A 13682-nucleotide genomic window follows, 5' to 3' on the forward strand; every position below is an offset into this window, starting at 1 on the left:
ATAGGGAAAAGTGAGGAGGAATGAACAAGGGGTTACTACCACCATTACCAGTTTCTAGCATTTGGTGTTAATTCTTAAAGAAGAAAGACATTACTAACACTTTTCAGGTAATTTACCATATCTGAAGGAATGAAAAAGCACGATCCATGAAGCCTACCTGCTCCCTCAAAGACACAATCAAGCAGCTATTAGTTGCATGGCTAAATACTGTAACATGAGTCTTCGTTGTACACACAGGAGACAGGTGAGTGGTGCTGGGTCAGAGCCTTAAGCAGCCAGACTAAAGATTTGATGAAATGCTCCTATTATGATACTTTGCAGCCTGTGCAATAGGGAAGCTGGTTACTTGATCCTCTGCTATACCTGAACCTCATTGTTGCAGCTTTTAATAGCTGAATATCCAGACCTCCTATAAAGGTGCCTTTGAGGAAAGAATGATGGGACAAGAGTCAGCATTCAGAGCTAGAAATGGGCAACAAGCAAACCATTTTCACTCAGGAGCAACTGGATGCATATCAGGTATGAAACAAACTAAATGGCTGTTTGGACAGAACATTGAATAATGGTGAGGGCTTTTTTTAAACAATCTCTTTTAAAAATTACTAAGTAGGAATACTAAATTACAGCAAAGATTTTAGTAACATAGTTTGATTCTTACATCAAGAAGAAGGGTTATAAAATACTCCTAATTACATGCCAGAAAGAAAGAACATTAATGCTTGGCCACATATATTACAATATAACTCCATTTAAGTCACTGTACTGGAAAAGTTTGGGCCAATGCATGCTAAAAACTGTCATTACATGTTATATCTTTTCTTATTTCATAGGACTGCACATTCTTTACAAGGAAAGAAATTCTGAGGTGAGTCTCGTGTGTGCGTTTTTTGTGTAAAGTACAGAGATTGCTATAAAGACCGGTTACGTAGAGGGTGAGGTATTTTTTAAAAGAAATTTAAAATTGATTTACACAAACTTAAAGCAATACCTTTAAAGTGATACTTAAAGTGATCTGAACATTTTTGTTGGTTTTTATGTACAAAACCTACGTTATCTATCTTAAACTGAGCCAGAATTCTGAATTTTGCATTAAGGTACCAGTCTCTATCAGAAAGAAACGTAACAAGTTATATTTTGGTGCATACTTTGCCAGTGACATCCATGTTCCCCTCACCTTGTTTTATGACAAATGCTTCAGTGTATACTGTTATTCTTTGGGATGCTTTGCCTGTTTTATGAAAACCTTAATGGTTGTGTCAAATTTTATTCACTTTTTTTTCATGTCTTCATGTACATAATTATCCTGATACTCTAAGGTGCATTCTTCCCAAAGCCTTCATACACCTCACTGAAGACGCCATTTAATCTCTGGCCAAAGGATCTGATAAAGGCAGGTTCACTATTCTGTTCACGGGGGGCTGAGAGCCTTCACTGAAAACCTCAACTTGTTCTCCTTTTGTAAAAAATACCTACCCAGATGGTAACGTACATAATATTGAAGTTGCATTTGCCTTTCCTAACCTTTGGCCACATTAACAGAAAGGGAAGTGTTCAGTTCCTGCATCTCTCAAGATGTCATCACACATTTTTTGCTAATTTCTCTGAAGGGCAGAGCACAAGTGACAATTTTGTACAGAGCGTGTCCCTCTTTAGAACCTTGATATCTGTGTATGCATTCTATACAGGATAAAATATGAATGGTTCTGTAATAATTGAAATCTGTCTGCCTTGCCATGTAGTAAATAGAGGCCAGAACCATAACTGTGTCATGAATAAGACATTTATTATTGATAAGGATCCCTTTTAAAATTCTGTCCTATTGTTTTGTTGATAACAGCTGTGAATGGGATCCTTACTCTAGCACAAGAACTGAAGCAAATAGCACGCTGAAAAAGTGGTGAATACATTCAAATTATTACGCACATTTTCTGCCTCTTGAACCTGAGTTCTATGGAAAAACAGGAAGATACAGGTGGATAAAAACCTGGTAGAGTTGGTCCCAGATCTCTTTTCCTGCCCTTGAGGTGGATAAAAACCTGGAAGAGTTGGTCCCAGATCTCTCTTCCTGCCCATGGCTTTAGACATTCAGGGTTTATTCTGACATTTAAACTGAATCTTTCATGCTCCAGTTGAAGCCTGTTATTTTTGGTCACATTCATTGTGGACGTGGAAAACAGATCCCTTTCACCGTGCCACAAGTTTTTGTGTGTTTGGAAACCGATGAGGTGGACCTTCAGGTTGAAGGTCTTGTGCCTTGTTATCATAAACACCTAAATGGTAACTACACAAGGTGCCTGAATACTGTTGCTGGCAATGTAGAAGTAAACCTGAAACTTTGTAAAAATCTGTTTTCATATACACAGTATCTAGTGGTTTGGCTGCCTGACCTGTGTAAGCATTTTCACCTAATTGTTCTGTAAGCATGAAGGCTTTGTATTTTTCACCAGTTACACTATGTTGCTCCTTTTAATACTGCCTCTTCCACCAACAACTACAGAGCATACTAAATGTTATTTAGTGACTGCTATCATCCATCTGGTATAGGATGCAGAGTGTCAAGAATGATACGGAAAAGGCAAACACATTGTTCTCAGAGATCTAAATACCTTGTTCCCTAAACAAGCCTTTCTTTCTATTTCAGACTGTTTTACAGATACCGAGATCTAGCCCCACAGCTAGTTCCACTCGACTACACAGATAAACCAGACGTGACACTTCCCTATGAACTCATTGGCAGCATGCCAGAGCTGAAGGTACAGAGCAAGGAACACAACTGGAATCGAGTGACACATTTCAGTTTATTTGGCCCATTTTTAATAATTCATCCAGTACTAATTGCTGGGAGGCTGAAATACAAATGAATTTTGGCTACTGAAGTCAAAAGTCTTTCTGGAAGCTTCTAGTGATTCCCTGAAAAGACCCTGAAATTGCACAAAGGTTAAAGAAGGCTGTAGCTGTGTCTACCTCTGATACAACATTAGACAAGAACGTAACAGCAGAAAGGGGAGTATTTGCCAAAAAGGGGTTACAACAAAAATAATCTCACTCCAGTTGTCTTATCTGTCCTGAAATAAACGCTAGTAAAGATGACCTTCCCTCTTGCTCCTGTGTTCTGTTTCCCAGGACAATCCATTCCGCCAGCGGATAGCAGAGGTTTTCTCAGAGGATGGAGACGGCAATATGACTTTAGATGATTTTTTGGACATGTTTTCAGTGCTGAGTGAAATGGCTCCCAGAGACCTGAAAGCTTATTATGCTTTTAAAATTTATGGTGAGACATGCATAAAAAATAAACTTTGGGGAAATCCTGCAGCTTCATGTAGGGATGCAAAATATTTTCATTTTGCCACCATAATGATTTCTAGTTAGGTATGTTTTTAATACAGCCCTTCTTTTCATTGCATTTGAATGCCTGTTCTCTCTCCTAGAAACTTCTGGTCTTCTTTATCCTTTTGTCTCTACTCTTTTCTTACTTGTTTAGGATTAGGATTTACTACAAAATTTACAACCTGAAATTATCTGCAGTTTTCAAGAGCTGATAAACATTTAAGAAATACTTCTGTCTGAGGGGCTGCTTGGAAAAGTGCAGCACAGGGGATTTGGCTGCCCATAAATCTGCAGGGTGGTTTTGGTAGGGGGAGGTGGGAGGCAGGGAAGCACACTTCTAGCCTTTTTCTCCAAGGACAAATTTAAAGATTTACTTTTGCAGTACCATTTTCAGTTACTTTCTTCATGATCAGCTAAAGCCAAACAATATATCAAACAACCAACCAACATTTTTTTTGTGATTTAAACTGTACATGATTCAGCAAAGATGTTAAAAAAGTGAACTCTCACCAAAATCGAACAGCCCATTCTCTTCCTTTGACTTCATACTATTTCTTGCATTTAGTTCAGTAGTACTGATTTGCTAGAATGATTTAATTATGGCTGGACTATGTTTAGCCATTAAACTATTTACAATTGTTACCCTTATGTAAGATAAGGAGAAATGATTCCAGGAGTTTTATTTTGTTACTGCATTTTTATAAAAGCAAATACAGCTAACTGCAAGACTTCATTTCTGATTTGAAAGTTCTACTTATACAAATACATTATGGCCTGGGAACCAAACCCTTCCTATTAGGTCTTGGCAGTCAACCATGTAAAATGCTGACTTTTGTCATTTTGAATCCATTTTGTTTCCTTTGTCAGATTTTAACAATGACGATTACATATGCAAATCAGATCTAGAGAAAACTGTTAACAAACTAACCCGAAATGAACTTACCCCGGAGGAAGTTAGCCTTGTATGTGAAAAGGTGATTTACGAAGCTGATGTGGACAATGATGGCAAGCTTTCTTTGGAAGACTTTCAGCATATGATAACACGAGCTCCAGATTTCCTCAGGTAATATTTGCTTTTAATTTCTAACACAAAATGGCTCCAGTTTTTTTTCCTCAGAAGTCTCTGAAGTGTGTGTTTTATGTCTCCTCAGCCATTACAGATCATCACTCTTCCCTGACAGTTTCTAGTAGAGTTGCCCACTACAAAGACTGGGAAAACAGATTCTTGAAAGAGTGTGGAGGCTTCTTGACTTGCTTTTTGAACCTCCAATGTACTTTTTACATGACAAAAAGTCCTTGTAACTTAAAAAGTTAATATTAGCACTGAGGCTCCATTGATAAGCGTATGAGATCAGCTCAATGCGTAACGTAGTCTTAATATGGTTTCTGATGCATGTCTTGCACAAAGCAGCACTCAAATCTTGCATTTATTTAATGTACTTATTCTTTGCAAGTGCTTCGCAAAATAAGGTTTCCAATTTATTGTACAGTCCTAGGATTAATTGTAGTGAACCCCTTTGAATAGAGAAGAGCAATACATGAGTGATCATTACTTCCTTTTTTTTAATAGCACGTTTCACATTCGAATCTGAAGCTAGTGAAACATGTAGGCGGAAGTGCTTCTTGAACCTTCAACAACTACTACTTCACCCGAGATACTTCACCATCCACGAGAGAGCAAAATGAGAGGACCAAAGAGGACAATTTTTGGTAACTGAACCAGTCAGAGAACTCTGTCTCTTATTTACCTCTTTAAAAGGAATGATTCATTAAGCTCTTCATCAAGATTTCCCTGTAATTTAACAAAATGTCTATTCCCCCCCCTCAGCTAGAGCAAATCTGGCCTAGACAGTCAGATGGGAAAATTTTTTTTAAAGTTCAGACACCACCAGGTAGTAAAGGAACTTGTATCAAATTATAGCTTCTAAAAAAATTCCTAAGAAAATGCCTTATCCAGTAAAAACCCCCTGAAAATAGTTTCAAAAACATTACGGTTTATCAAAATTGCGTAAGCAGCTCCTCTGATCAGCTTTACCAGTCTTAACAAATGGTCCAGTGAATCAATTTGCTGAAGTATTCTCCCAGCGTGTCCCAGAGGCCCACTACAAGTTCTGAGAAGAATATAGAGAAGAGCTCTCCATTTCAGAATTTATAACAAAAAGTCAACATACTTTAAAGGACAAAAGAGCCTACCCGGGGTTCCTGTCCCTCTTTTCTATTTTTAGAAATACCCTATTTTCCACACAAGAATCTATAGGCACGAATGATGAACAAGACTGACAAACTAAGTTTGTAAAATTCTCTTTTTATAAGAAGTTTATTTATGCAGTGCTCAGGGTCCTGTACAACAGAGTAAAAACATACATACTGTAATAAACAAGTTTTGTTTTTAATACAAACGTGAAAATCAATGAGAAGTGTTTAAGAAAGCAGTTGTAAAGTGGGAAGGGTGGCAGCCAAAAGTGGTCATTCTAAAAACACAATTTACAGTTATTTTTAAAAATATTGGGATGCATTACGTTCCCTTCAAAACAAAGTCGTAAGTCCCAACTCACGCTCAACGTAGAGTGTATGATTCCTGCAGAAAGGCTAGAGAGACCAGCCCGCTGAACTTGTATTAACTACAGAAACAAAAACTCCCATGATCAGTGAAAGAGATGGGTCAAAGAATAAGGCAGCCCGAAATAATCAGGCTGCACGTTACCATTAGCGTTCCATTGAACAGGTCTTTATTTAACCTATAAATGAAGACAGAAGTTAGTCACCACTCTTTCCCAAGCCCTCTGAACTTCTAGTACAAATGAAGACCAGCCTCTCCACAGCTGTTTGTCCATTTCCCCTCCAGCATAAACCCCAGCCATTTCAAGTCCGAGAGAACAAGAAATCACGGTAGCTTTTGAGCATGATCATCAGCCAAAGACACCACCACCACGACAATAAAACCCTTCGCAATTGTCAGCGAGATGGTTAGCATCTCACATGAAAGGAGAGACCAAATACATTTCAGCAGCAGTAAAGAGACTTACAATAATCCATAGGATTTATAAATCTGAGGCTGAAAGTCTGATGCTGGCGTAAGGCTCTGATGCCAAGGAACATTAGATGTGCCTATCAGCACAGGACCTAGACCACGCAAGTGTTAAAATGGTAAAGTGTTAAAACAGCAGTTCCACCATTTATTGACAGACGAGCTACTGACAGGTCTACACCTGAAAGGGTGAAGACTATCTGAAATATTGCAACCAGCCTCAAAAAATAAGGTCAACCACAGAATTCTATGATACTCATTAAAGTAAGGGAATTTGAGAACATGCTCAAAAATGGGTTTGTTTCTCTACAAACCAAGTGTTAATTGATTACCTGAAATTTTAGTGGCATTTAGACACTGAGAATGTGTAGTAAGCACATTGTTAGTTTTTCGTATCTACTGAAATTCCTCAGTTTTACAAATTTTGTATCCAATTTCAGACTTTTTCCTCCTTAAAGAAAGCTTAGATAGAAATACATTACTGGACGTATTTACGCAGTACCTCTTTTGATCATTGCATTTGCCGTAACATTCATACTTAAAAAACATGGTAATTTAATTACGTGATGGAAACATCAACAATGTTAACGAGTACAATACACGTTGTACTTATCCAAGATTCGATGTCCGTGTTTAGCGACACATAGCCAAGCATACATGCAACCGCAGCGTCTTCAACCTTTTCCTGTCTTACATTTGCATTTTAGGTTTCATATTGCTTACGCTGATTTAATTTCTGTGTGGAGTCTCTACACCCTAAAGTACAGTGATGACTGTAGTCACAGTAACTGTAGGAAACTTCCTGAGATCAGGCAGTAACGTAGTAGTTATTCATTGAGTAAAACCAATCATTTTGTAAAAGGAAATCGTGCTATAAATTAGGTACATAAACATGTGCAACAACCAGCATAAGTTTAAACAAAGGGTATTCACGTACAAAGAGTTAGCTTTGAATGCAAAAAGAGTAACTTAAGATTTAGAAAATGGGGAGTGAAAAACACAATTCCATCCTTCGAGTTTTCATCACGCGTAAATTAATGTGGTTTTCTTTCTCATCTCAAGATGAGTTATCGAGTTAGGTACCGTCAACAGGCAATACCCAGTATCGTGGTGGACAGCCCGTGATAGCAAGTTAGGCTGACCACTTATTTGTCCAGTCACTTTGAAAAATAAGTCTGGCTGCCAACGTCTGGCTATATTAAAGTAGAAGGATGGATGCGAGACAATCCACATTTACTACTAAGCCAGCAACAAATCATTAAACAGATCTGTTTTGTGTAGGAGAACAGCATTCAGACCATGCCTTAATCACCTCCCCAATTCCGCCTCAGCGATTTCTTGAAGCATACACAAAGTCTTTCTTTAAAAGCATCCTTATCTCAAGACAGAAGCATTGCTTGTGCGATCCACAGCTCTGTATTAACTACACTTTGAAGCACATACTGACTAGAAGGCTCTTCAGTAGCATAACATGGTTTTTACCCTACAAATCCATCTGCGTGTAATCCACTACGGTGCACGTTCACCGAGTCCTCATGCTAAAAAGCCACAAGTAAACAAAAAAACCCCATCATAAGGTTCTACTTAGAGGAAAGCTTTACGTATGATTTTAATCATGAACAGAGCTCACTGTAATCTGCTAGCTATTAAAAAAAAAAAAAAGTTGGTGGCATATAAAAATGCATTTTTATAAACCAGTAACTTATACAGTAAAATTTCCTTTTTCCATCTTAGAAAAACAGGCAGTATTCCTGTTGAGCCCAATTGCATGCTGCAGATTTATACAGTTTGGTTATGAGTCCGATTGTTACTGTAGTTAAAGATCTCTTACGAGCGCTACTTTGAGGCCAGAATACAATACCACAGACTCGAAGGAAACAAAACTGGTGAGTAAATTCATTAACTTCAAAATCAGCTTTAATTTTACCCTTAAGTGCAGTTGTCAATGTAAACAAAGCATGTTAACAATTCCAGTGAGTTGCAGGACACAGCCGATATGTTCATTTGAATTAAATATACCGTAATTCCCATCCCTTGACAGCAGACTTTGAAGTAGATGGCTCTTACTGGCTCCTTTTGTCAGTCTACTTAAGAGTCAGGCTTACAGCCTCTGAACTGAGAGCAACTAGCTACCTAGGAGCTTTACTTGGCCGTTACATTTTATACCTCGGAATGTAAATAGACTGTGTTTATAGGAATAAATACATAGAACATTTCCACTGAGGACTAAACATCATTTGCATTGATGCACTCTATTAACAGGTTTGTTGCTGCTTGAAATCTGAAATGATCAATACACAGCAGCAAGGCAAATCTCAGTTTAAAAAAGTCTGTTTTCAGAAAGTGTTCTTATGTGCAACATTTATTTGCATATGTGAGCAAGTGTGCATGAGAACACACAACTGGAAGCAGTGCAATACATTTTCTCGTCACAATTTATAATCAGCTACTACACCATGACAGATCTGGAATCATTCTCAACCGGAGAAGAAAAAGCCGCCTGTTGCAACGTTACGAATTTTGAGTAAGTGTCCCTACCCGAATCAGGGTCTGCTTCTCTAAAAACAGACGGCAGATCGTTGGTGTGGGACTCGTTGTAGCTATCACCTCCTGTTAAAGGTGCCTAAACGTCTGGAGTACTTAATTAAGCACGGTCAAGTCTAACACGGATAACATAATTCCTGACGGTAAGGATCCATTATATTTACAGCACACTTTGGTTTTTTACAAAAATAGAGATTCCTTTGAGGAGGATTTTTTTTTTTTTTTTTTTTTAAACTTCAATTGTACTTGTGGATTGTCTAGAATAGCGCAACTGAATAACTAACAGGCAGATAAAGGATTTTCTCTGCAGTAGTGAAGAGGTGGAGATGCAGAAAGCTTCCTTCTACCTTCCGAAAAGGTATAAGCCGGTACTTACTGCTTACTAAGTGCATTTATTTGATGTTTTGATGCCATCCTTCTATATGCATCTATAGACATGGATATGCGCATGTATCACGTACACATACCTGTACTTTATTAATATCGGCATTTCAGTTTCTTATTTTGATCGTAACTTAATCTTTCTAATTTGGATACATTACAGATATGAACAAAAAGATTGAAGCCTGTCAGCAAAGGTGCTGTATCACGGGTCACATTCGATCTGTACTCCCTCTGCTAGACAGTACACATGCCCGGTGGCAATCTGACAAAAATAAACTTGTTTCGTCTCCAAAATTGAAGAGTCAGACAATTACTAAAATAAACAATTTCTTATTCAGATGGTCACAAAGTGACAAGGTACGTTGAAAACGCTAAGTCCACAGACAGAGGAAATCTCACTCAGAGCAGGCACAGTCCAGTTCAGCTGAGCAGATGCTCAGATTAAGGCCGTGTCCCTCACAGAAGAACACATCGGAAAAAGCTGCTTTTCTTTTGCTGGTCTGGTGTGATTTTGACTCCCTGGTTGCTGCCTTGCGGGCTATTGCCTTCCTGAAGACGCAAAGAACATTACGTTACTTATTTGTACTTCACAGCTTCTAGCATCGTTGTAAGATCTGGCATCCGTACTTCGGCTATTCATTTTGTTGAATCACGCCTGCCATGTACAAAACCCGTTACTAAAATCAAGAGGAGCCTTCACTCATTTATCTGAGCCTTCCATCAGCCGCTACAAGAAGTCAGAGAACCGCGTCTGCTACTTTTGGCTTTGACTAACATGCACTGCGCCTATTCCTCTCCTTTCTATAAACCCAAAGACAGCTGAGATTAAAAAAAAAAAAAAAAAAAAATTACAGGCCACGTTTGGCTCTTGCTGAAACACTCGGGGATTGTCAGCAAGACCCAAAATATCACAGCTCTGTCAGCACACGTCCGGCCACACGAAGGTGGAATTCTCAGTAAAAGCAGAAGGAATCTTTGTTAGCTTCACCTCATAAGGAACAAACCGACATCGATGTACGTTTATTTGGTGTACAAAAGACAACCCGATCGTTTCTCAGGACGCTCTTGCAAAAGTTATCAGAAAGATTAGCTCTTTACCTATTTTTAAACACACTAGTTTGAAGACTACCCTGAAGCATGAGGTGGGCCTCCTGCACGTCTAATTTATACAATTCCGTTTTTCAGACTGCAAGAGCAAGAAGTACCGTTGAACTGCTCTGCCACTCACTTGACTTTCAATACAACAAACAAAAGATCCTTTTATTTAGACAACCTCAATCGTTGCAGCTAATTCCTGAAACGCGGAGACAATTCTTTATAAGCCAAGGTCAGAGCGTAGCTTGACGAAACTAAAAATAAATAATGTCTATGACCTTCAGTACATCCCCCCCAGAAGAGACCACAAAATATTTTTTATAGGCTGTGAAAGAGTACTTGCTATTTGGCTTTTGGTTGTTTTTTTTTTTCTTATTTAAATACAGCGTGGATGAAGTCAAAGTTACTCACCAACTTCTTGTCCATTTTTGCTTTGATATCTCTTGCAAGAGTGAAAAATGCCTGTGACAAGTAAAACAGTTAAGTGTTACATGGCAAATAAAATATATTCTAACGCTTTTCTTTAGCAATAAGCTGCCTTCCCGAGTTTCTACGTAGACCGAACTCCTGAAGAACGTCAAGTTTTCAGGTTCCCCCCCTGCTCCAGGTTTTAACGCTTCTTTTCTAACTCCACTACCCCCTTTCCGAGCCCGAAAGCCACAAGGGCAGACGCCACCCCCGGCGGGGCACAGTTTTCTGAGTGGGAAAACGCTGCCCTTTCTCAACCACGTTATTGAATGCAAAGACGTAAGCCGGGTTTTTCAGCGCGCTGCTCTAACGCAGTTTGCCGTGACACCCTTGTGTTATGCTCCAAGCACCGCGTTCCACCATTTAGCGTAACGCTGGTCAGACAACGCCTGCACGGAATGCACGGATACGCGTGCAATAACCCATCTGAACCGTCTAAAAACGGAGTGCGGCATCCAACCGGGATGGGCAAGTGTTCTTATTGCTTGTTTGCACAAATACGACAATAAATAGAAGAGAAAGGTCACGGTACTCACGTTCTCTATGTTTATATTTGCTTTTGCGCTGGTCTCCATAAATTTAATTCCAAAGCTTGCAGCAAGCTGAACAAAAGCAGGTTTCGTGTTAGTTGGATAAGGGCGGGAACAGCTCTAAATACAGCCAGCCGCGCAGGACCTGCCCCTCCTGGCGCGATTCAGAGCAACCGGGGGATTTACTCAAGCAGAAAGATTTGCAGGAATGGGGAACTCGACCTCATCCCTACCAGCATCTCTCCTTACCGGGCTTCGTTCTGCTCTTTTACACTCTGCACACATTTTAATCGGCTCCTTTAACTTTGTTTTCTTGCACAGGTATCTTGTCGGTCTTGTAACACCTGCAGTGCGCAGGAGCACTAAGCAACATCTGACGCCAGACAGGACAATCCCGTCTACCTCCTCTCCGTGGCTTTCAGCCAGAGAGAGATATTTCCTAAATGCCCAAACTCTAGCAACCTTTTTCTTCCTTTTTCTAAGAAAAAATCCAGCCCGTTGCTTTGCACCTAACACACCTCGACCAGATAACCGACAAGAATTTGTAACACGGACTCATCTTTTTATCAGAGTGGGGGAACGTACTGCAACTACAGCTTGGGAAACGTTCAACAGTTCCGCTTAGAAATGCCACCGAGGTACCAAAGCAGCATACAGACGGTAACGAACGCAATTCTTATGCTCCGAGAAGCCCAAGCTGAAATATGTTAGAGCTACGGCACTTACCTTCTCCCCTTGCTCTCTAGAAACTTGTCTTTTGTCATTCGCATCGCATTTGTTCCCAAGGATCATTTTTTCCACATCTGGAGAGGCGTGCTGAGATAGAAACAGATCAAAGAAAGGGCTCTGGCTTGGGTGGTTTTAGGCAAACATTGTCAAAAAGATGAGGCACGCCGCGAGGGCTTGACATGGAGACGCTGGTGCCAAGCGCTTCCCGCAGAGCGACGGGCTCCCCCGAGCCCCTCATCCCAGCAGCTCACTGCAGGCACCGACAGCCCAGCGCGCGTCCTGCACAGCGACAGCTCTCGCGTCGCTTGTCGTGGCAGGAAAACGTCATCTGCTGGGTCCCCTCATCACTAGAGGGACTGCAGCCCCCGCCGCTGGCTCTCGTGCGCAAGCATAAGGAGTGACTGTTAGCCGAGACCTTCCAGAGGTTATTACCCATTTTCATTCAATTCATTTTCCAAGTACCCGTCAGCACATGAACTCAAAAGCAACTTCACGCTTCTGAAGCAATTACGTTTCAAGTGCTTTTGGAGGAAGAAACAGCATCTTTATTACTCAGTAAGTAAAGAGAGAAATTACCTCTTCAATATTCCTGACCCAGTTCCGAATATTTTCAAAAGACTTTTCATTGGTGATGTCATAGACTAACATGATGCCCTAAAGATTAAGAAGGAGATAAATTGTTTCAGCAGGAGTTAAGGGCTTGTCCGCAGCAGAAAGGAGCAACTTAACAGAGGCTGTGTTTAAAAAGTTTTTACGGTAGGCCGTTTTTACAGTCCTACGTAACATTTAACGGCGGTTTGTGCCTTGCTAGGTAAGGTGTGCGGGACGCGCGTTTAGAGCGAGCCACGGAGGAAAGCTGCCTCCGGGAGCTCCCACGCCGTCCCAGCCCAGCTCCAGCACCGCTTGAAACGGGAGCACAACTGGAAATATTTAGCCAGGCAGAGTTTACACGTCGGAAGACAGGCAGTTGGGTGGGTTCCACGTTAAACCCAGCTGCTTTGACTGCGAAAGCCGAACCACCTGGTTTGGGTTCAGCGTGACCCGTATCGCTCCTACCATTGCTCCCCTGTAGTAGGCGGTTGTGATGGTTCGAAATCGCTCCTGCCCGGCAGTGTCCCTGGAACAGACAGAACACGGGGGCTCACGCAAACCGCCTACGCCACCACGCTCGAGTCAAAGCCACCAAAAGGTTTAATTAAACATCATTGAACCAGTCTTGAGAATCACCCTTCAGTTTCTAAAGGGATCATAAACTGCTGAAGAGCACAACCGAGTAAAAACTTAACGGTAACATCGCCGCCCCACCCCGTACAGACGCCACGTTATCAGACATTAACTCAGGCAACTTTAGAAGAAAAGCCTTACCATATCTGTAGTTTAATTCTCTTGCCATCTAGCTCTATGGTTCTAATTTTAAAATCAATGCCTGAAAAGAGAAGCAACTAAGTTACTCATCGTTTCTGCCGAAGACCAGGTTAACGCTTTCCCCTCCAGTTTCCCTGCTCAGATCTTCGCTTTCTCGGGAGCCGCGCACCGTCCCCTCAGCTAACGGCGAGTTCACAACCGCAGCTCACGCT

The 13682-nt window shown here is 40.7% G+C and overlaps 2 protein-coding genes across 3 annotated transcripts; one reads left to right on the forward strand and one right to left on the reverse strand.

Moving 5' to 3' along the window:
* Nucleotides 1-468: 468 nt before the first annotated feature.
* On the forward strand, nt 469-4956 carry CIB3 (calcium and integrin binding family member 3). Of its 2 annotated transcripts, XM_009284040.1 has the most exons (6): nt 469-519; nt 831-865; nt 2642-2753; nt 3124-3271; nt 4195-4390; nt 4898-4956. In XM_009284040.1, exons 1-6 carry the CDS (start codon nt 469-471, stop codon nt 4917-4919), a joined length of 564 nt encoding a protein of 187 aa, XP_009282315.1. In that variant the 3' UTR covers nt 4920-4956. The 2 variants fall into 2 exon arrangements, with proteins under 2 accessions (XP_009282315.1, XP_009282316.1); XM_009284041.1 differs by lacking the exons at nt 831-865; nt 2642-2753 and having other exon boundaries at nt 4898-4919.
* Nucleotides 4957-9353: 4397 nt separating this feature from the next.
* Nucleotides 9354-13526, reverse strand: RAB8A (RAB8A, member RAS oncogene family). Its single transcript, XM_019473338.1, has 7 exons — nt 13471-13526; nt 13162-13222; nt 12682-12759; nt 12103-12192; nt 11383-11448; nt 10790-10840; nt 9354-9832 (listed from the first exon to the last, which is right to left on the reverse strand). Exons 2-7 carry the CDS (start codon nt 13162-13164, stop codon nt 9740-9742), a joined length of 381 nt encoding a protein of 126 aa, XP_019328883.1. The 5' UTR covers nt 13165-13222; nt 13471-13526; the 3' UTR covers nt 9354-9739.
* Between the last annotated feature and the right edge of the window lie 156 nt (nt 13527-13682).

This window comes from Aptenodytes forsteri, unplaced genomic scaffold (assembly GCF_000699145.1).
Source record: "Aptenodytes forsteri isolate BGI_AS27 unplaced genomic scaffold, ASM69914v1 Scaffold471, whole genome shotgun sequence".
NCBI classification, from domain to species: domain Eukaryota; kingdom Metazoa; phylum Chordata; class Aves; order Sphenisciformes; family Spheniscidae; genus Aptenodytes; species Aptenodytes forsteri.

Coding starts and splice junctions, on each gene's coding strand:
- CIB3 (XM_009284040.1), top strand. CDS start 469: ATGGGCAACAAGCAAACCATTTTCACTCAGGAGCAACTGGATGCATAT. Junction 520..830: donor AGCAACTGGATGCATATCAG/GTATGAAACAAA, acceptor CTTATTTCATAG/GACTGCACATTCTTTACAAG. Junction 866..2,641: donor ACAAGGAAAGAAATTCTGAG/GTGAGTCTCGTG, acceptor TTTCTATTTCAG/ACTGTTTTACAGATACCGAG.
- RAB8A (XM_019473338.1), bottom strand. Junction 10,841..11,382: donor CAAATATAAACATAGAGAAC/GTGAGTACCGTG, acceptor TACTTGTCACAG/GCATTTTTCACTCTTGCAAG. Junction 9,833..10,789: donor CAAAAATGGACAAGAAGTTG/GTGAGTAACTTT, acceptor TTGCGTCTTCAG/GAAGGCAATAGCCCGCAAGG.